This window comes from Podarcis raffonei, chromosome 3 (genome assembly GCF_027172205.1).
Source record: "Podarcis raffonei isolate rPodRaf1 chromosome 3, rPodRaf1.pri, whole genome shotgun sequence".
Taxonomy (NCBI): Eukaryota; Metazoa; Chordata; class Lepidosauria; order Squamata; family Lacertidae; genus Podarcis; species Podarcis raffonei.
This window is the reverse complement of record NC_070604.1, coordinates 31193657-31217306: the sequence shown is the minus strand read 5'-3', so window position 1 is coordinate 31217306 and position 23650 is coordinate 31193657. Positions and strand designations below refer to the sequence as shown.

The following is a 23650-nucleotide window of genomic DNA, read 5'->3' as shown; positions in this document are numbered from 1 at the left end:
CTGCCCTGCTTCCCATTGGCTGCCGGGGCAGGTTGGCTCGGGGCGGGGCGGAACCCCGCGGAGAAACGCCCCAGCGGAGCGCCTGATTGGAGGAGCCAGGGCAGGGGGCGGAGCCAGCGGTGTCGCAGCGTTCCAAATGGAACGTTGGGTGTCTTCACCCTCGGCAGCCGAGAGAGTATCACTGTGCTTTTAGTCCCAGAAGTGTCAAGCGGAGAGGTTGGGTGGCCGTCATGGGCGTAGCCAGGATTTTTGGTAGGGGAGGGCAGGCTTTTCTTAGGGGGGAGTGCAGAACCTCAAATTTGTATTGGTTTTGATTGATTTAGGGGGGCAGCTTCCCCCCATGCCCCCTCTTAGATTAAGTTCCACTTAAAGGACGGGACAATGAAGTTTTCAATTTAATTTTTTTTTTTGGGGGGGATGGAGGTTTAATTAATGGATTATGTTTCTTGTTCTTGCTTTTATCATATATTTCGTGTTTTTATATTGTATTTTTATGTACCACCCTAAGATCTACGGATACAAATTTAATAAAAGATGGTCATAATAATTTTGTCCCTTGCAGTGCTGGGCAGGTATAGGTATAAAGCTATTTATTTCATAGTGGGTTTCTCCACCCACTGCCACAACCGAAAACGTCGTTTTGTTAAATCCATCCTGAACCCTTTTCTTTGCTTCATGGTGTACCATTATACATTTTGTTTAAAACCTTGACCTTTCCACATGGTAAGTTCCCTAAGGTAGCTCACATCTCTCAGACAAGTGTACCTAAACCCTACGAAATTATTATTATTTCAAGTAGTTTTAAACTTCTGACATTTTATTATGTTTTTATATATTCTGGAAGTCGCCCAGAGTGGCTGGGGAAACCCAGCCAGATGGGCGGGGTATAAATAATAAAATTATTATTATTGTTATTACAACAGTGGGTATCAAACTTTTTTCTCTGGGTCACGCTTTCAGAAGAAAAAATTGCTTGCACCACACCAAATTTTTAATAGATAAGAAATATATTGGAAAACACAACTAGGATTGTCCTCCGTATTACTTGATGTTCTTGCTCTCATTTGGAAAATATATCCATCCATATTCTGCAAATAAAAAAAAATATTTTGATACTATGCTATACTATACTATACTGAAATGTTTAAATGTTTTATGATTGCCCTTGAATCTTACTGCCACAGTTGCCATCCCCTCTTGCAACACCCTCCGAGAACCACTGCTCTACATCATCAAACCTATTTTATTTTTAAAGGTTTTTTATTTTAAAGGTTGAAGATTGCGGGAGTTCAAAAACAAACCAACCTGCAATGTGATATAGTGTTTCTTTTGCTACAATCAAGCAGTATATAAATTTTGTGAAACAAAATAAAAAGTAAACTTTGTGCTCCAAGCTTTGCAATGAATATGGATGTGGGGGGGAAACCATCACTCGCTATCTGTGTGATCTATCTCACTGGCACCATTGGCAGAATTGGAAGGTGCTTAGTATTGGGTACAGTAAGAGTAGAAAAGTGTGGTGTGATCAACCACTTGGTGTAATGCTCACGTCAAACAAGTCCTTGAGCCAAGTGGACAAGATAGTTAACCACAATTTCCTACTGTGTGTGCACATGATGAAACAGGTATGTGTGCATTAATTGTGCATTACTGTGCTTGTTTTTTAAGTTATATCTGTGAGTGAAATAGTCTTGTGCAAAGTAGCTTTTGCTCCAGCTTTCATATTCCCTGATCTTGGAAGCCAGTCATCCAATGAAGAAGTGGAAAAGCAGTTGATTCTGGACAGAGTGACCCTTTTGGAACATCGTTTGCTACCTTCTCCTTGGCCTGACCCCAATCCATTAATCCCAGCAGTTTTCTAACCTGTCGGGTATCTGCCTTATGATATAGTACCAACCAATCCTAATCTTTCCAACTCATTATGAGACGTCACCTCAAAAGCCTGCCTGGAATTGATATATGGCTATTTATGTAACTAAAATATATTTCACTCTCAGGGTTCTTAAACAATAGGGCAGCTGAAAACAAAATTACTAGGAGTAAGTTAGCAAGGCTTTAAAAACATACACCTTCCCTTGCTTTTAAGTCTTGCTGTACTTGAGGCTAGGATGCCAAGACCACTATGCCACACAGGGCCAGCCCACCTATGAGACAAGGTGAGGCAATTGCCTCAGGTGGCAGGATCTGCAGGGGCAGCATATCCTGATGTGGAGCTTTATTCCCCCTTGCCTTGTTCCTGACATAAATCTTTACTCACTCCTTCCTTGGTGGGGATGGAGGGGGTGAGGACACCATTTTGTGGTTTGCCTCAGGTGCCAAAATGTCTTGAGCTGGTCCTGATGCCAGGGCTAGGTGACCTGTGGCCATTCAGATATTGTTGTAATCCCAACTTTCATCTGCCCCTAATCCAGCACAGCCTTTGGTCAGGAATCATGGGAGCTGAGGTCCAACAACATGGAGGGTGAGGCACATTTATAAGTGTGGTGCAGCCTGTTTACTCAAACGTAAGCTCCACTGATCACACTAGCACTTAATCCTGTGCAGCCGTGCACATGGTCAAATACTTTATTGGAAGCGGATCCCCATGTGATCATTTAATTAATTCATTAAAAGCATTTATAAACCCGTTAAAATTTCAAAAAGATCTAAGTGGTTATACTTTCTGAAGAAAAAAACAAGGTATCGCTAATTCAAGCTAAAGCGATAAAGCTGCAGTATAAAACCACACAAAAACAACAACAAGGAGAATAGATACCGCTGAACCCTACTCCATATGCATTCTCGAATCCACTTCCTCCCTCCCTAGGCAGTAGTCCAGAGATTCCAATGACGTAAAACAGCAGGAAAAAAAATAAAACAGATTTATTCCCAAGTATGCTTAAGGAAGAAGGGACACGGGTGGTGCTGTGGGTAAAACCTCAGTGCCTAGGACTTGCCAATCGTATGGTCGGTGGTTCGAATCCCCGTGGCGGGGTGAGCTCCCGTCTTTCGGTCCCAGCTCCTGCCCACCTAGCAGTTCGAAAGCACCCCTAAGTGCAAGTAGATAAATAGGTACCGCTTTATAGCGGGAAGGTAAACGGCGTTTCCGTGTGCTGCGCTGGTGCTGGCTCGCCAGAGCAGCTTCGTCACGCTGGCCATGTGACCCGGCTCCCGGCCTCTTAAGTGAGATTAGCGCACAACCCTAGAGTTGGACACGACTGGCCCGTACGGGCAGGTGTACCTTTACCTTACTATGCTTAAGGAAAGAGTGAACTCTGCTCTTAAAAGAGGCTGCTTTTCCCAAAGCGTAAAAAGATGAGGATGCAGTGCAGGATGGGTAATCCATATCTCTCTGGAGGTTGCTGACTACAACTCCCATCATGCCCTGCCCATTGCCCATGCTGGGAATTGGAGTCCAACAACCTCTGGGTGACCACAGGGTCCCCACTTCTGGAATAAAGAGCCTGGTCTACTGCCAAGAGGAGAAGGAAGATGATTCGAGAATGCATATGGAGTAGGACTAGGTATCTAATCCTTTATCACTTTTAAATTGCAGGATTGGGTCCAGACTCACTGTGCAATGCTATAGACATTTATAATCAGAAGTCCTGTTGACTTCAACAGAGCTCGACCTTGCCCAAATCAGAGACAGGATTGCCATCTCACATAGATACCATTGAAATCGATGTGAAAAGTTTACCATGATGAGCTGCATCCCATTGACTTCAATGCGCCTGAAGGGTGAATTTAGCTTGGATCCAACACATCAGAGCTTTTTAATTAAGATCCCACCCCCCCCCAGACAAAAGCTAATTGATGGATAGATGTAGATGGGAGAGGACAGGGAATGTATGAAACACATTACCTAGTCAGACATGGATTTGCTCTTGGGAAATTCACAATGATTGCTAACAACAACTCTATTTGCTTCCAGATGATTATACCAATAAACTGGTGAATGTGGGATGCGCTCTGTCCTCCACACGCTGGCATGGGAATAGGCCCCATTGAGATCAGTGGGACTTTCTTTCAAATAAACATGGATAAGATCGAGTTACAAGTTTCATAATTTGGAAGGAGAAGAAGTTAAGTTAATAGGCTGCTCTTTGGCAATTGCCATACACAGAATGCCTTGCTTCATAATCTTCCCCAGGAGCAGCTTGGAGCAGCTGACACATCAAACACACTTCTTATATTTTGGAGGAGGCGGTAAAAAGCATTTTGTTTATTGGCTTATAATGGATGAGACAACAGCTGTGCCTGCTTGCAGGGACGCAAGGGGCAGTGGCATAGCGTGAGGGGGCCACAGGGGTGGTTGCCCTGGGCACAAAATTATCAGGGGCACAAAATTCTGAAAGAAAAAATAGCACACCCTCCCCCTCAGTTTGCGCCTTTCTCAAGAGGCAGGGAGCACATCACATGCCACCCATCCTGGTTCCATTGTGCTCTCATGCTCTTTCCCCTCCCAAAGCCTCTGCTTCTTCCATCAGGTGAAAGGCACATATTTTGTTGCGCTGTTTATATTGGGGTTTTTTTTTTAAAAAAAATGTTCTTTTTCTTATTTGGCCGGTGGCTGCGATCCACATTGTATTGAAAGTGGAAAGGGAGAGATGGGTGGCAGAGGCCGATTGAGAAGGTGGGCGGGCTGCAATTGCCATGCCGGTGCTGTCACAGGTTAGGGGCCGCAATACTTGTCTTGCCCCAGGCACTGGCAACCCACGCTACACCACTGGCAAGGGGAGCTCCAAGTCAAAATGTGAACTCTTCAAGAATGTGGACACTAGGTTGGTTGTATTGGCCAGGCTGGCAGAATCTGTCTCAAAGATAGTCACTCCTGGCCATGATGTGATTTCCTGCAGCTGTGTCTTCCGGGCCACTTGAGTTGGACTCATCCACAGCTGGGAAATCATCTCTTTCGACAGCAGTTTGGGGAACGTTCAGGTGAACAGTCACCAAAAGTATTGCTGTGGAAGATCATGAAGAACCTAAGCTCTCCACTTAAGAGCTTTGGTTCTGTTTGCCTGGCAAGCTAAAGCATGGTTTTTTGCTTTAAACCATGGCTTAGCTGCAAATATGCTTCAGCCCCCCCTGCGGGATACAGGTGGCAGAAACAAGTTTGTTGCGTCGTATGAACCCAGATGGTGGTTTGTTTCAAACAAACTGTAAGTGGTAAGGAGAAATAAGCTGAAGTTTGGATTGTTTCTGGCATGGCATGAAACAGGCTGCTATGCAGATCTTGTCTAACCAATTTAAATGTCTGGAGAAATGATTATAGAAATGATTATTGGCTACCACATATCTCTGCATATATCTTTATTATGGACGGATGTACATTTGTCTTGCTACCTCATTTTTCTACATGGTTTTCATTGTTGGGGGGTGGCTGTGGTTTTGTTCGCTGCTTAAAATTAGGGATTATTGTGGTGTGCAAACCAGCCCCCCTGGAAATCTCTACCCCAAAAGCACATCTGCACAAGAATGGCTGTCTCTTAGTACAGAACCATCGAGCCTCAGCTTCCACAGCTGCCATGAACCACGATTGGCAGGACTGGCAGCAACAGCAGCAGATACGTTCTATACTTACAATATTTTATTCTCTTCCTAATTATGCTACTTTATATGTGCATTTATATTCCTTTGCTGATGTTTTCTTTTGAAAACTTTAAGATAATATTTCGGTTTCCTGTTCATTATCTTGCTTTGAATGTATACTTGACTTTATTCATTAATGTTTCACTCTGAATCGTTTTATTTAATGTTCTGATGTAGGCTGTAAACTGCTTTGGGATTTTCCCCCTTAAAAATATAAAGCAGCATGGAAATGAAATGATGACAGTAAAAAATGTGTATGGACACGTGAGACTTTCATGTGTAACAGACCGTCACTAGATAGATAGATAGATAGATAGATAGATAGATGGATGATAGATAGATAGATAGATAGATGGATAGATAGATGATAGATATAGATAGATAGATGATAGATAGATAGATAGATAGATATAGATAGATAGATAGATAGATAGATAGATAGATGCCAGGAGTGGATAACCTTTTTGGGGCTGAGGGCTGATTCACACATGGTCAGTCTTCCAGAGGTTGCAGGCCAACATTTAAAAATGAGAGTGGCAAGAACTACAGTCCTTAGGGCGGCCTTCCAAAAGACTTTCCCATCAGCTATTCTATGCAGTTTTAAAATCATTGGGTTGTATCCAGTGCTAGTCTGACTCCGAGTACAACCGTTGAAATTAACAGAGATGACTAACTTGGGTTCATTAATGGCAACCGTTCTATTATGAGTAGGGCTAGGATTTTGTACAGCCCATTATCATTTATGATTCATTATTAAATTCAAGGGGTTAAATTTAGAAGGTCAAAATCAATGCCAAAAGCCTTTTTGGTGACCTTCAATTCCTCCCTCCATGTCTTGTCCATTTAGAAAATATTCACACTCACTTTTATACTTTGCCTACGGTCACTTTTTACACGTGACCCCTGAGAGGTTAGTCATGGGTCAATGGGGCACTCAAAGGTTTAGCTAGCCCTTTTCTAAAGATTCAGGTCATTACATATGGGAGGTTGCTAAAGAAATCTCCCTGAAGCTCTCCTTTGATACTATTATCTATATCCATATCTGCTTCCCATTTCAGCTAATTACCAACTTTGATACCTATTCACAGGCCTATTTCCATGCCTCTCCATTAAAAGGGATGTAATACCTATTCACATTTCAAATGCAGAAACGAAATCAACAGGAGCTTATTCATGCAGAGGTATTTTCCAGGTAACTTAAAGGCTGTGGGAGGAGTTGGAGAGAACCTATTTCTGGGGAGAAAGGAAATGTGATTGAATGAAGCAAGCAAGAACAAGGCAATTTTTTGACTTGACTTCAAAAATTAAAACCCTATAATTTCCTAAGTATTCTTCTTAATTGATTTAATTTTTTTTAAAAAAAATACCAAGTAAGTTGCTGCTCCTATTACTAGCATTTTGACTAGACTGATTCATCAATGACAGAGTTCACACAGTTGCTTCCAGGGAAGCATCTAGAGTGTGATTGGGACACCAGCAACTAAGGAGCCAGTTCGAAACTGCTCTGGCTGTACTGCACTTGAGAAAATCAGTTCACACCACTACACTCCTGGAACTGAAGACCTACATGCCTGTTTTAGACATATAAATGTCTGGAGTGGGACCTGCAGTGACAGATTTGGATGGCTGGTTCAAATCATTTGAAATGGGCAATAGTTCATGCAAAGTTTAGAGAAGCAGCAATCGAGGTTTCTTTTTCTTAAAAGATTGGGTAGTTAATTTATGACTTTATTCCAACTAATCAAACTGGATGACAGTTTCAAATCCTTTGATCTTGGGCACACTGAACACAACCTTTTACCAATACAGCTGAAGTACATTCTTCTACTGTTTTCTTTTCTTAATTCAGCTTCCTCCCTCTAGCCTTCTCCTTTTTCAAAGTTTCCACTCACTCCTCTGGATCAAAATACCGCAGTCATTCTTTCCTATCCCACCCCCTCCTTTTCTTCAAATTGCTGTTTTCTCAGCCCACTGATTATTTTATTCCTCTTTGCATAGGCCCCTTTGCCTGCCGCACCTCTATTTCTAGGACAAGAGTGGGGAATGTGTGGCCTTTCAGATATTGCTGGACTATGGGTATGTTCAGGTTTGTGGCTTAATACGCAGCAAGGTGGTTCTCCCCCCTCCCCACAACCCCCGTGCTTTAAGCCACATTTGCATGGTGTTGCACACACCATAGAGGGGGGTCACCCGATCTACATGACCTCCCTTTCCCTGCAGCTCCTATTCATGATGCTGTCATTTGCACACGTGCAGTGGCTGTCTTGAATGTACATACCATTCATAAGCATGAAGTGAACGTGCTTAAGTTTCTTAGTTGGACTGAAACTGGCTTGGGAGGGTGGAAGGATTATAACAGCAGAATTTGTCAAACTATAGGATTAATACAGGTTGTGGCTAATGTCGTGTGAATGAGGCTTCAAAAACTAGCAGAGGTTGGAGCAAGTGGTAATGTGAGCATACCCTACAACTCCCATAAACCCTAACTGTTGGCTGATGGATGTTGGAGTCTGACAACATCCAGACACCCACAGGTTCCCTATTCCTACTCTAGAGTAACAGCAAGTCAGCTAATGGTTGGGCAAAGACTCCTAGGATAAGAACAACTTAGGCAAAACTTTTAGTTCCTGTTTATTCCTCAGCTCCTGTTCTGCATCTGATGTCATATTATCTGTTCACTCACCTAATGGCATCAGGTGAGCGACAGGGAGGCCCAGCTGGCCAAAGATGCTCACATGGAGCAAACTGGGTGGCCTGGCAGACTCGATTTGCACTCATGGCCCAGTGGGGCTTCACTTAGAATTAAGAGTACCATACCTAGCCAGGAAAAGTGCAACCAAAGTGATTGAAAGATGGAGCAACTCCCCTGGGAAGGAAGACTACAACATATGGGGCTTTTTAATTTAGAGAAAAGGTAAGTAAGAGGTGATAAGGTGTGAAGAAAGTTGTTCTCCTCCTACACTATTAGAACTCAAGGCCACCCAAAGAATGTTGACAGATTCAGGACAAAAGAAAGCACTTATTCATGAAGCACAAAGTTAAACCATGGAATTCCCATAAGAGGCGGTGATGATCACCAAGGCTAGGGTGAAGCTATCTATGGCTATGCTTTACCTCTGGTGTTGGAGGCAGTGGGCTGTGACAGGTTGCAAGGAATCATGGGTAGGGAGAGCTCTGCTGTACTTGTGGGCGCATCTCATGGGCCACTGTGAGATCTGGATGCTGGAAGGGCTTCAGCTTGATCCAATGGCAAATTGTTGGTGGCGGAGTTAACTCCTGATGACCTGTCAGCACTATTCTCTATTATTTTTGGTTTTAAGCCAGAACTACAGTTGCAAGAATCTACAACCCGTTGTCCTTTGTACTAAATGAATGTACTAAACTGCAATGATAATGTATGCTGAGATCACCCAGAAGAGTGCTGTTAGTTGCTGCCCATGTTAACAAAGGCCTGAATGGTCTTTAGGTTTATCGGTCCCATGTCGTGGAACACTCTTCCAGCAGATTCATCAAGCACCCTCGCTTTTGACTTTCTGACGCTTCTTGAAAAACCCTTTTATGCAGACAGGCTTTTTACAGCTGTTTAAACTGATTAGCCAATCATTTGAATGATTATTTACACTGGGCTAACTTGTGCCATCAGCGCAAGGATTCCTGTTTCTGCAACAGAACTCCTGCCTCTCCTTCTCAAGCCCTCCCAGAATTTTCTTCAGGGGGTTGGGGGAACTCCCAGAACAGATTTAGAGTGCCAGCTGCAGGAGATGGGGATGGAGAGAGTTCTGTTGCACAAGCAGAAATCCTTACATCGATGCAACAAGTTAGATGGATACTGCATGTTGTTTTTAATGGTGGATTTATTGCTGCAGGTTGCCCTGTTGGGTTGTTTTAGTAGACTGACTTCCTGCTTTTTAGGTTTTTATCCGTGCTCTTGTTTTTGTCTTTCAAGGTTTTATGGCAGCATTTCTTTTTGTGGTGCTGTATGAATGCTACGCAGGTGGCGCTGTGGGTTAAACCACTGAACCTCTTGGGCTTGCCAATCAGAAGGTCGGCGGTTCAAATCCCCGCAACAGGGTGAGCTCCCGTTGCTCAGTCCCTGCTCCTGCCAACCTAGCAGTTCGAAAGCACGTCAAAGTGCAAGTAGATAAATAGGTACCGCTCTGGTGGGAAGGTAAATGGCGTTTCCGTGCGCTGCTCTGGTTCGCCAGAAGCGGCTTAGTCATGCTGGCCACATGACATGCACGCCAGCTCCCTCGGCCAGTAAAGCGAGATGAGCGCCGCAACCCCAGAGTCGGTAACAACTGGACCTAATGGTCAGGGGTACCTTTACCTTTATGAATGCTTAACCCTTTTTGGTGGATTCTTTTAAGTGGTGGCACGCCAATCACAGCATTATAACTGCAATGGAAAGGTGGTTGTGTAATGTTTAAGATTAATACTTTGTTGAGCATCCATGTTACATTTGGTAGAAAACAGTAGTTATTAGTATTATCATTGATGCTTTAGATATGTACCACAGCAGTGCAAATCAAGAATAAAATAGAATCAGAAATACCCCAAAACTAAATATTAAGGCAACCAAAATTGTTCTCTGTTTGTCTATTCCTACTAATGCGATCACATATCACTGGTTATTTAGCTCTGTGTGATACTCAGATGCAACAAAAGGTGATCCAGTATTTTCTGTAGAGCTTAGAAATCCTTGGGCTTGGGAGCATAATAAAGGAGAAAATCATCCCTTTCAAAAGAAGATCTAGTATTTTTTGTAGAGCTGAGAAGTCCTTGGGCTAAGGAGCATAATAAAAGAAAAAACATCCCTTCTTTTTTAAAAAAGGACGACAGATAAAATGCTGATTTATTTATTTTTGCTGAAGAGAAGAGGAGCTGCAACTTAAATACAAGCAGACGAGGTAGTTAAAGCTGTTGTTTTAGAGACACACACCCTAGCCTTGGGCTATCCAACCCCATTTGTCTGCTTGAGAAATGCAATTGCACCTCGGCATAATGGTGAGTGGACTCAAAGCATTTGTGTCCCAGGCTCAGCACAACTTCATTTCAGTAAAGATCAGGTGCTGCCGTGCTTCACAAGCCTGTTAGCTACGATTACAGTGACTAAGTGCCGACTGATCCATCTAGGTGTAATGCTGTTTTAAAGGTATAGCACCTTTAAAGGTACAGCACCTAAATGTGCTAGGCATTTAGAGGAGTGTTGGCATCTGTCTTTCTCTGGAGACACTGGAAAAGTGTGTCTTCTGGGGTAAAGTCAAACTATTAGAGACTTACAGCGCCTGCTGTGGCTGTAGAGACTGATATGGGAGAGACATGTTTTATTGCAGGTGGGGCAGATGAAGGTGTCCAGTTTAGCTGCTGCAGTGCGCCAACAGCTTTTCTTCTCTCTGCGCAACTTAAAACATTCTGGAAGGTGGAACCTGATTGCCAACTGTCAATCTTAACACGTATTATGGAGGTCAAGCAAAAGCAAGGGGGAAGAGATCCAAGGGGTGAATTGCGGCTTAGATTAGTAGTAAGTTCCTAATCAATGCAGAGGTAGTATCGCTACACAAAAACTCATTTACTTGTATTATTCATTCATTCAAGTCTATCACATATTTTTATTGTGAAAAAGACAAAAAAACACAAAACAACCCAAAGCGTTCTGTTTTAACCATCCAATGAAGTCAAAATGTCAACAGGATTGGTGCACTGAACCTTACTTCTTTGAAGCATTAGAGACAACACACTGCTGATGCAGACAGGCAAAGAACATAGGCTTTCAAAGCTGTAACTACACTTAAGATTGGGCTGGATTAAAGGTAAGATGCTCACTGTGACAGGACTGGAGATTTACGCAATAATTTGTTTTATTCACTACTATTAGGCTACATTCCTATGCCATTACAAATCTCCAAAGAACTAAAGGAATTCCACAAAGGGGCAAGCCCAATCAATACATTTTAGTACCTGAGGTTAACAAAAAAAATCAAAGTGGATTCCCCTCCTATTCTAAACTGGGGTGTGGAGGGAATACAGTGTTAAGCAACACAGAAATTGCCACCTGAAGCAGATACCTCTCTGCCTCATGGAGCACCCAACTCCACTGATAAACCAGTAAGGTACCGTCAGATTGTAGTATCACAGCATTAGGAAGTAGCTAAATGGCAACTTCATTTGAAAAAAAAGAGAGGTTTATTTCAAAATATGTCAATATGTTTTTGTTATTACAATAGTGAACAAGAAGTTCAAAATGTATAAAAATTTTACAGTATCACTTGGGGGACACAGAGTTTAGTTTAGTGGATCACATTATCACCCACCCTGCAACAAACTGTAAGGTCCAATTCAGACATCGCATTCTCAATCTAATAATTGTGGTTTGCAAGAAAAGCTTCCCAGTCTGGATGCAAACGAGAAACTGATTTAAAGTATTTTTGTATGAAGCAGCCCAACGCGGCATTTGTTTCTGCTCCAACAAACTGTGGTAGCTGGCCTAGGAACGTGACATCTGAAGTACGAACAAATTGCAGAGCAGCTGCATCTGTCTTAATGTGATGATGTCAGTAAATCTCAATTAATGAGTATGAATTTTCCGTATAGGTTATTGCACTTACTGAAGGTCTTCGCTCTCTTGAGATAAATCTTTGGTTTTTAAAGCTTTCCACCTTTTCAAACTTTGGAGAGTATGGATTTTTTACGAAGTTCTGTATAGAAGAGTTTATGTTCAATCGCACACACTTCTTCATGGATGAGAGAGGGCTTCACCCGCAGGATGAAGGAGAACAGATTTAAAACAAACTGGTAGGAATGAGGGAAATTTGATTCTTTGAAGTATGCCAAATGACCACACGCCCTAGAAAAGGGAAAAAGAAAAAGAAAACAGCCCACAAATTTATTCCAAATTACAACATCCAGAAAAACGGGTACACATCCTATCAATATTATTCAAGCTCTTCTTGTACCACTACAGCTAAGCATTTATAGACAGCACTTGTAATCTGCAAAGTGTTTTGTAAGTGTTTGCTCTGCTTGCTTTGTGAACAACCCTGTTGAGCCGCATGATCCCTGCTTTAAAGATAGGCGACTCACTCTCAAAGAGACAGAAACTTAGGCACGGTCATACAAAGAATTCACGAATGCGGAAGACCTTGAACCCGATTCTTACTTTTTAAAGAAGCCCATTCTAAAGCCCTGTTCACACAAAGCAGTGGAATGTGTGGTGTGGGAGCTGCTCAAAATATAAACGGCAAGGAGTTTGCTGCATATGGCAAGCTGCACTCAATAACTCTTGTGCAAATTTGCTGGTTTCGCTCTTCCAACCATCATGAGTACCCAGATTTATGTAGTAAATTGCTTCACGCAAACAGCTGTGTGTGTGCACAGCAGACTCCAAGCTGTTTGGGTTTTAAGAAGCCACAGTGCTACTGTTTGTGTGCCTAAATTAGAAGTATGGGGCTGTATCCAACGCAGCAGCAATCTAATTGCACAGCAGGACTTCTCCTTCCTCTTCTCTCCCCACATGACCCCAAAATCTGCTTCATAGGGCCACCCAAGCATCTGGGGGCAGACTTTGAGGGTGCATGATGGGCTACAAGGAAGAAGAGAGGAGAAAGGAAGCTCAGTTGCACAAGTCTTTCCTAGATGATATTTTACGCTGTCTTATTCCATTGGAAGTAACTTTGATTCTTGCTGATAGAACGGCAGGATACAAAAGATGAAACAAACACCTATCTCCAGCTTTCTAGCCCCTGGAATATACTGGGCATCGATTTAAGAGCAGTACCAGACTAAAACCAGTACTAAGAACTAAGTAAGGAAAACGTGCTTCTGTCAATTAGGAGAAGGAAGTTTCTCTTGACAAACGTTTCCAGAGTCCAAATGTGTCTCTCTTGGTTCTAACTTATGTGGAAAATTACAAGAGGATGTTAGAAGTATATATAATTGATCTTTTTCAGCAAAAAAGACGTTTTGGTTCTTCTTCCAAAAATGAAGTCCACAATTCTAAAATCTACTTCTGATCTCTTAACCATGGAAGATGGTTAAAAGCTTTACAGGTTGGTAGTTTTAAGTGCGTACTACAGAGGTTACCAACACCTGGGCCACTTAGAAATGCAAGAAAGAAAGGAACTAGGTAATCTGGGTTTATTACATAGCCACAGGCTACTGGCTACCTTTTCATGTGGTTAGGTCTACTACCCAATAAGGTTTTTTGTAAGTGCTTACTCTATATTGTACCCTGAACCAATCTCTCTATCTGACGTAGCCACAATCAAGAATGATAGTGGTACTGACCAGAGGAAAGGCTACTCAGGATCCCATTTTAATCTGATTTAAAATAAAGGTTTGACACCGACACAACACAGCCTCAAAGCGCTAACACTACAGAACTGGCAAAAAGCAGCACATTAAATTTTTCAGCAGCCAGAATCATTACTTGAATGCATGAATTCTGTTCTCCTTCCAGCAATAAGTAGCATGTATGCAAATCTTTTAGGTCTCTCTCTCTCTCTCTCTCTCTCTCTCTCTCTCTCTCTCTCTCTCGTCTTCCACCTCACACTGCCTGCTGGCAGAATAACATATATTGTTCAACAAGAAATCTATCATTAAAGGATGTTGTGATTAATATACTTAAGCAAACTTTAATGTCCTCTACCATATGTTCTTGTTCATAATACTGCATCTTTCTTCCAAACTGGTGATGAATAATAAAAAAAGGCAAAAATGTAGGATACCTGAAAGGCAGCAAAATGTAACAGATGGGCGGGGTATAAATAATAAATTACTAGTATTAGTATTATTATATTCAAGTCAACACATTCTACAAGTCTTCTTCTCACAAACGCTAACACATTTAGAACACATTTTCTACAGAGATGTCAAACACTTACTTCCGTTTGCACAGTGCAGTCGTACACAACCAATACTTTCTGTTCAGAGTTGTTAATGTGTCGCCTTTTGGTTGCAAAATCCCAACCAGGCTGTGCCCGTGGAAACAATCTATTTCCTCAGTCCAGTTTAGCTGGAAACTTGAGGGGCTCCGCTTCTCAGCAGGTTCCACAGAACCAGACAGTGTTCGGAACTGCCTTTGAAGGTCCACTACCATTTCTGTACAAAGCGAAATGTAACAATGAGCCACAAAAAAATTTAAAGGCTGTTTCAGAAAGAAATAAAGGCTGGAAGACTTTTATAAAGGAAGCAAACTTCACAAGGCACACCCAAATGCTGAATATAAGTTATTCTCCAAAAACCTTAGTAATTCTGGTGATAGTAAAAAAATTATCAGAACGTAGCATCTTCTTGAAGAATTTGGGTGTCTCATGACAGGAACTTTAATGGAAAGTTTAAATAATTTCCAACAGCTGTACACATCACATGGGAAGAACTGACATATGGAAAAAGAGGAGTGTATTCCAAAATGCTTTCTGGGAGAATGGCTCAATATTACATATTTGAGCCGTGTAAGGCTTAACGGCAGATGGTCGTTCTGTTCCTACTTCCTTGCCAGACTGAGAATCCCAGTCCCCTTTCTCCCTATGCCTCAGATGTGGCCAGGTTCTTAAGAACTGAATTCAACCTATGGGGAGGGGGGAAGAGTCATGTTTGAGGAAAGGAAGAGGGAATCACTTACGTCTTTTCTTGAGGAAAGCATATGTTTCGTGGACAAAAAACAATAGTGGCTTCTCACATCTCCATAAATGTCTGAAGATGCAAAAAAAAAAAAAAAAAGAAAGAAAGAAAAAGAAAAAGAAAAAGAAAAAGAAAAAAGAAATATTTGGGGGTGGAGGAAAGAGAAAACAACACACGGTGGATTATCGTCACAACAACCATATCCTTAACTATGATCTAAACCTGTTATAGAACAGTTGAATACAATCACCTGTTTGGTTTCACCATTCACCCCAAAAATGCCAAAAGTGAAATATCTTCCATTAATACCACTGCGGCTACTTAGGGGAAATAGCAGTGTAGTGCTAAAACCCCTCCCACCAGAGCTTAATCATCTCTCCACCAAGGCTACTTTCTACAGAAGCTTCCCCATACATTCCTCAAAATATTCCTCCCATTCCTTTTACGATAAATAAATAAATAAATAAATGTCAACAATGGTATCAGAAGTAAAAAGAAAAACCCACCAAAAACATTTACAAAGAGAGATTTCCTAAGACATTACAGATGGGTCTACCCATTTTAATTCGTATCTTCAGGTACTGCCCATTGCTATCATGCCCTTTTTATTTCTCCAACCCAAATCAGAGACTGTCAGTCTATGAACACCACACCTGATTCTTCCTTCGTTAAATTTCTTCTGCTCCACATCCAGAGCATTCTTTACAACTAGGTACCATTTCCGAATATCAAACACTGGACAGCCTATAGTGAAAATGAACAAATTAAGTTTTAACTTTTATTCCATCCTTCTTCCATGAATTTAAAATCAGCGTGGCCTCGTTATTTCTGCGCAAGATAAGAGAAGACCAAGAAAGCTCCACATCAAATTCCACATACACCATGCAGGGTTCGAAACTCCCACTGTTCTAGGCACATTTTGAGACAGGGAATTTCATTAGCGCGAGTGGTTCCTGAGCTCTGGGTACAGTACTGCGCCTAAGATTTCAGATTAAAACTGCAGAGCGGAAGGAAAGGAGGACCTTTTTCTGCCTCCCCACTTCCAGCTACTCTCCGAAGACTGGAGAAGAGACCCTCTTAAGAATATTAGGGGGGTGGTCAGGAGAAGGACTAGACAGTGTGAAAAGTGAACATAATCTTTTAGCTGCAGTTCATTCACTTTCAGCTTTGTATTCTTGTTATAAAAAAACATGCCTGGACATTAGGCTGTTGCATCCCTAGCCTAGGTGCCATTTAAGGTGCCATTTAGCTCTTAGCTTTCATATCTCAGTTTCTAACACTGACACCACACTATACTGACTCTCGTTAAGCTGCGATTAAAAGTATTGCATTCGTTTTTCAGCATTCTAGGATATCCAGCTTTAAGGGCATATTTGTATGAACAGATATCCAATTCTTCTTGGATGTTCTCCAAGGGAGGAGGGATTCAAACCAAATGATCTGCCTTACACCATCTTGTGAGACTTATTTGAGGGACTAGATCTACTGCTGACCACATCGTTACTACATAGTTGGGAATACAGCAATGATCTACCCAAGTTAACAGAAAACTAGTTAGGTTTAAAGAAGGCTAAAGCCAGCTGGGAAACGTGAGGGCAACAGGCATGAGGACAGAGAGGAACAGAGGAGAGGAAGCATGTGATCCTTCAGCCGGTCCCTGATCTCTTTAGAGCAACTGAAGGATGAGCTATCTTACATCTGCACTGGAGTTTCTGGAAACTGAGCCTTTGTCAGTTTCCATCATTTGCTATGCAACCTCTGCATCTAAAAATTAAGAGACTTACAGTCATTCAGATATTGCTAGGAAGCCACATGCAAATGTAAAAAGCTCCTTTTTCACATGTAGATTTGGGCAGCTCTTTCATACATTCGTATGACTTACCATATTTTTTGCTCTATAAGACTCACTTTTTCCCTCCTAAAAAGTAAGGGGAAATGTGTGTGCGTCTTATGGAGCGAATGCAGGCTGCGCAGCTATCCCAGAAGCCAGAACAGCAAGAGGGATTGCTGCTTTCGCTGTGCAGCGATCCCTCTTGTTGTTCTGGCTTCTGAGAGTCAGAATATTTTTTTTCTTGTTTTCCTCCTCCAAAAACTAGGTGCGTCTTATGGTCTGGTGCGTCTTATAGAGCGAAAAATACGGTACACTTTCTTTTCAATTCACACACTTTACTGAAAGAGCTTCCACAACTGTCTTGCATGTACGCTAGCATCTTAAAATATGCAATGCAAAACTTATACTAAGCTTCTTCTAAAGTATTTGGTACCTTCTTCTTTCCTTTTGTTTCTCTCTTCGGCATAGTCTGCTAGTAACCTGAAAATATATCCAACAGATTCAGAGGGGTTTTTTAATTGAAAACATGGTCCTCATTTTTTCAAACTACTCAAGCGTATTTAAAATCTGAGCCACTCTAATGAATCCAAAGGCCTTATCTCTTAGATTAAAAATTTTAAATTGTAAGGGCTGGGTCAAACCTTGCTCATCCCATGTGAATGGCCTCCTCCTATGTTGGAGTTCTTGGATAACTGGGGACCATAGTGGCTAGCTCTGCAGGATACAGACCCTTACCCTCCAATTATTTCTCCAAATCCTTGGCCTCATCCCCCAGAGGGGAAGTCGGACCCCAGGGTCATGACACCATTGGGCTTTACTTACATGGAACATCTTCATACAATAATCTACTGTCATCTGGTGGGGGGGACGGGTTTCAACACTGACATGGACACTAATGTGATCAACACAACACAAGTGTTACAACCCTCGCTGCTTGAAACACACCCTTTTCTGCCTCCACATTACAAGGATGAGGATGATTTACTACCCTTCCTTAGCCATAGGGTTCCAAAAATTTAAAATACGACATCAAAAACAGCTTAAAGCAAATTGGACTGGGATAAGTAACATTTGAACCACCACTATGTCAAATAAGACCAGACCCTTTCAGAGCTGTGCTGCAGAGTTATTCTGCCTGACCAAGAGGGAAATGGCAAAACCGATTCTAGACGCTATGTGAATATACACAAATTGAATATTAAGGAAGCAATATGTTATATTTCTCTTATTCAGTGTTCCATTTGTTTATTCCAATGATTCTCAAACTTTTTTTCCTCTGGGCCACACTTCCATAATTAAAGTTTACTCATCTCACACCATTTTCTTCATTGATAAGAAATACATTGGAAAACAAAAAGAAACAACTCCTAACAGTGCTTAATTCACACCACAGAACACAACTACTTTATAATAAGATCACAGGACAGCCAGAAAGTATAAAACAATGCAGCTACGTAACAACATGTATCATTCCCAAAAGATAATTATAAACAAGCCTCTTACGTATGCACCTTATGTATACAAACTCAATGAGAGGTGTGAGCTTGCTTTTGCCAGGTAATGTCATTTATATTAGGTCTAATTTGAGACAAACGAATTCTCATCTCCTCATCAACGCAAAGAAGCCTTTCTCTTTTCTGATCTTTCATATTGGTCTGAGTTGGAGAATGGCAGAAGGACAGCCAATGCTATTCTCCAGCACTCTGTTCAAACAGTGATTCTGGATCACAACCTAGGACTGTCCTCAGTACCACTTGATACTCTCATTTTGAAAAGATATCAAGCCATATTCTGCAAATTAAAAAAAAAACATGTTTTGATACTATACTGCACTGAAATGTTTAAGCATTTCTTTGTCCTCGAATCTTCCGGCCATGCTTGCCATCCTCTCCTGCCGCACCACACCCTTTGAGAACCACTGACCTAGTCCTTAGTGGTAATAATAGCAGTCTAGGATTTTTGTGGCCCTGGACTGCAGTAAGTCGGTAAGTTTGCGTTTGTTATAACGGCAGCGCACACTTACCATTCATAATGGTCATCCAGCAAGAACAGCATTTTCAGCACCACCACCACCACAGCTACGGCAAGAATATCGTATTTCACATTCTGAGCTGATTTATTCTCAGGATGGAGTGTCAGGAAGTCCATTTCACCAACGCCAGTTTTTTTTACCACTCTGCACGTCCATTTGTGCATATCATCTGAATTAAGAAGAGGATAAACTTCAAATGCTATGGAAGTCCAAAACAAAGAACTAGAGTTGGAACGAACCTTGGAGGTTTATCCAGTCCAATGGTGGGGAACCAGACCTAATAAGGCTAGCCAGGCCTCTCCCCATTTGGCTCGCAATACTGTTCCACCAGGTCTTGCCACGGCTGGCAAGTATTTAAAGGTACAAAAAAATTGTTTGTTCTTAATATTCATAATAATATTTATTATTTTCCATACATAGACATAACAAAAGAAAAAGTTGACAATAATCAAGGAAAAAGAATGAAACAGAAAAAAGAAAAAGAAATATATATATAGAACATAAAATACAACCAATCATCACTACACTAACACTTAATTAATTAGTTAAGATCCATCTTCATAAACATATTATTTGACTTCCTCAAATCTCTTCCATCTGAATTTCTTAGTAATTATATATAGCAGTTTCCAATATCAATATTTCATAAAACCATATCACAGTCATAATCATATTTCCTAACTTTTATTATCGTACATTTTCTTATTTATATTTGTTTGTTCATAATAGACATTTGAGTGTTGCTCTATTCCTAGTAGCTTAGTTGAGCATGATTTAGTCATTTAAGTGTACATGTGCACAATTGTGTTTGTGGGGGAAAGCTTTACTTTCAAACGGGGTCACCAGTGAGGTATACGAACTGTTTCTGCTTATGGAAGGGAATCAACATTTTAGGCAGGTGAATGCTGGTGGTATTTCAGAGTATACTGACAACCCCTCTGGAATCTGATGAGGTAGCTGATTCATGACATCCTTGCTAAACTGGAAAAGTAAGAAATTGTGTTCCTTGTGTCTTCGAAGACACCTGTACAGCAATGTGAAGATTGTAGCTACAGTTAAAGTGGTGTAAAAAGAAGTACAAATGCACTTTTTCTTAAAAGAAGAAATGTTAAAATACAAGGCAACCTATCGATCTGTGGTAGCAGTACTACTTAAACCTTATTTTTGCTGTGCGTGAAGACGTGATCCAACCCAAATTTAGGACGCAAAGTGTTATTAATTTCAGTTGGAGCATTAAGTTTCTGCTTTAATCTGTGCTGCATTAAGGACAATGGAACTTAACAGGGTTTAACTTTGATTGGATAACCTTCCTCCATCAGATCCATTTGTGCTTTGCAATTTTCAAAAGGTACATGCAGGACTGGCATTATAACATAGCAGTCCCAATTTTCTTAAACATGGTTTTAAGACTGAGTAAGCTCAGGGCTCCCACCCCCTCCCTGCTGTGTCATTTCCCTCCCTCCTTCATCAGCATCAATCACAGTATAACCAAAGCTAATACTAACAAAACAGTTCAATCCTTGGCTAAAAGCTAACCATGATTAATATCGGCAATGGGACAAACAGCACTGTGCCCTAATTAATGCTGAAATGAGCAAGGAATTTCCACTGGAGAGGAGAAGGGTCATGCCACAGCCTGCTTCCTATTCTAGTTTATTTATATTCATATTTCTAGGCTGTTTTCTCACCTGTAAGCAGCTGGTTATGCAAGTATGAATATGATTACTGCAGCAGCATGCAGAGTCTAAGAATAAATTAATACTGAATATTACATCTGGAATTCTAAGAGCACTGTCAACTTTTGGTATCCAAACCAGTCTTTCCCAGATGTTCTTGAACTAAAATCTCTGACCAGTGGCCATGCTAGCTAGGAATGATTGGAATTGTAGACTAACAACATCTACAGACCCAAAGTTGAGAAAGTCTGGTACAGATACTAAAAGTTGACAATGATCCAACTCTGATTCAAACCACAGCTTCCAAAAATTATGACCAAAATAAAATGTTTCAACAGGAAACATTACATATATTGTAGTGGAAACTTTACGATATATCTCAAAGTGATTTAAGAACAATAGTCCTGTTCACTTAAGCACCTAAAAAATCCTGTTTCATTAAAAATACATAGTAAAAGGGAAAGTAATGAAATCTAAAGGGAAGACATGAAATGTACAATCCTATACACAATTTTACCTGAGAGGAAGTCATGTTGAACATAATGAGACTTATTTCTTAGCGAACCTACATACCGTATTTTTCGCACGATTGGACGCACTGGACCATAGGACGCACGTAGTTTTCAGGGGGGGAAATCAAGGAAAAAATATGATTCCCCCCCCCCAGCTCTGGGAGCAGTGGACAGGCTGCACGCAGCCTGTGCGCTACTCCAAGACCTTCTCCCTGCTTTTGCGGGAGGTGGCAGAATTCCCCCACCTCCCGCAAAAGCCCACAGGAGCCCCGCGTGACTCCTGCGGGCTTTTCGACCAGGAGGGAGAAGGGACTGAAACGGCCCGTCAGTCCCTTCTCCCTCCTTGGGGAAAAGCCCCCAAGAACCGCTCGCTCTTTAAAGGCTGTGCGGCTCCTGCGGGCTTTTCTAGGAGGTGGGGGAATTCCTAGAAAAGCCAGCAAAGCCGTGCAGCCCCTTTAAAGAGCGCACGGCTTTTGCCTGCTTTTGCGGGAGGTGGGGGAATTCCCCCATCTCCCGCAAAAGCCCGCAGGAGGGAGAAGGGACTGACTCGGCCAGTCAGTCCCTTCTCCCTCCTTGGGGAAAAGCCCCCAAGAGCCGCTCGCTCTTTAAAGGGTGCGCGGCTCCTGCGGGCTTTTCTAGGAGGTGGGGGAATTCCCCCACCTCCTAGAAAAGCCAGCAGAAGCCACGGAGCCCCTTTAAAGAGCGCCTGGCTTTTGCCTGCTTTTGCGGGAGGTGGGGGAATTCCCCCATCTCCCCCAAAAGCCCACAGGAGGGTTGGAGAGTAGCGGGAAGGTGTCGCACGCCTTCCCGCTGCCCCCCAATCTCTGGGGCTGGCGATGGGGGAAGCGCTTTTTTCCCCACCGCCAGCCTCGAACCCGGGTTGGAGAGTAGCGGGAAGGCGTTGCGCGCCTTCCTGCTGCCCCCCATCCTCTGGGGCTGGCGATGGGGGAAGCCCTGCTTTCCCCACCGCCAGCCTCCAACCCGGGTTGGAGAGTAGCGGGAAGGCATCGCTGCCTTCCCGCTGCCCCCCAATCTCTGGGGCTGGCGATGGGGGAAGCGCTGCTTTCCCCACCGCCAGCCTCCAACCCGGGTTGGAGAGTAGCGGGAAGGCATCGCTGCCTTCCCGCTGCCCCCCAATCTCTGGGGCTGGCGATGGGGGAAGCGCTGCTTTCCCCACCGCCAGCCTCCAACCCGGGTTGGAGAGTAGCGGGAAGGCATCGCTGCCTTCCCGCTGCCCCCCAATCTCTGGGGCTGGCGATGGGGGAAGCGCTGCTTTCCCCACCGCCAGCCTCCAACCCGGGTTGGAGAGTAGCGGGAAGGCATCACTGCCTTCCCGCTGCCCCCCAATCTCTGGGGCTGGCGATGGGGGAAGCGCTGCTTTCCCCACCGCCAGCCTCCAACCCGGGTTGGAGAGTAGCGGGAAGGCATCGCTGCCTTCCCGCTGCCCCCCAATCTCTGGGGCTGGCGATGGGGGAAGCGCTGCTTTCCCCACCGCCAGCCTCTAACCCGGGTTGGAGAGTAGCGGGAAGGCGTCGCACGCCTTCCTGCTGCCCCCCATCCTCTGGGGCTGGCGATGGGGGAAGCGCTGCTTTCCCCACCGCCAGCCTCCAACCCGGGTTGGAGAGTAGCGGGAAGGCATCGCTGCCTTCCCGCTGCCCCCCAATCTCTGGGGCTGGCGATGGGGGAAGCGCTGCTTTCCCCACCGCCAGCCTCCAACCCGGGTTGGAGAGTAGCGGGAAGGCATCGCTGCCTTCCCGCTGCCCCCCAATCTCTGGGGCTGGCGATGGGGGAAGCGCTGCTTTCCCCACCGCCAGCCTCGAAGCCGGGTTGGAGAGTAGCGGGAAGGCGTTGCGCGCCTTCCTGCTGCCCCCCATCCTCTGGGGCTGGCGATGGGGGAAGCGCTGCTTTCCCCACCGCCAGCCTCAAAGAGCAGACTCTCCTGGCTTCAGCGGAAGCAACGCAAAGCCTCCGGAGCGCAGGCTTCGGAGGCTTTGCCTTGCTATCGCTGAAGCCAGGGAGCCTGCATTCGCTCCATAGGACGCACACACATTTCCCCTTCATTTTTGGAGGGGAAAAAGTGCGTCCTATAGAGCGAAAAATACGGTAGGTGTGTACTATTAGGAACCCAGCAATACTGAGGAACACCTTATTTTTCTTCCATGAATCTCATTTTCTCCAAGGAGTGATTGGGTAGAATCAAATGGTCAGCTATAAGTGACTAATTGTTCTGTTAACATGACTCAGCAGTAAAGAGGATCACAACCTTCTTTTTCATGCTGTGTTATTAAAACTTGAGCAGATGTGTCTGGAAAACATTTAGTACTTTCCTTTAATTCTGCTGCTGCCCTTCTTGTAATAAAGAGAAGATGAATGTGTGTCTATATGAAGGTACATAGAAGAGACAGTGAAG

The 23650-nt window shown here is 43.2% G+C and overlaps 1 protein-coding gene across 3 annotated transcripts in view; it reads right to left on the bottom strand.

Moving 5' to 3' along the window:
• Positions 1-11919: 11919 nt before the first annotated feature.
• TAF1B (TATA-box binding protein associated factor, RNA polymerase I subunit B) overlaps positions 11920-23650 on the bottom strand; it is a 39601-nt gene continuing 27870 nt past the window's right edge. The window contains exons 10-16 of one of the 3 annotated variants that reach the window (XM_053380969.1): positions 19044-19221; positions 17454-17500; positions 15843-15933; positions 15191-15261; positions 14451-14667; positions 14191-14294; positions 12247-12415 (exon numbers count right to left, since the gene is read on the bottom strand). In XM_053380969.1, the coding sequence (XP_053236944.1) occupies positions 12351-12415; positions 14191-14294; positions 14451-14667; positions 15191-15261; positions 15843-15933; positions 17454-17500; positions 19044-19221 (773 nt within the window). In that variant the 3' untranslated portion in view covers positions 12247-12350. Of the gene's footprint in view, positions 12416-14190; positions 14295-14450; positions 14668-15190; positions 15262-15842; positions 15934-17453; positions 17501-19043; positions 19222-23650 lie in introns of all 3 variants that reach the window. The other 2 variants (XM_053380968.1, XM_053380970.1) reach the window with 2 other exon arrangements.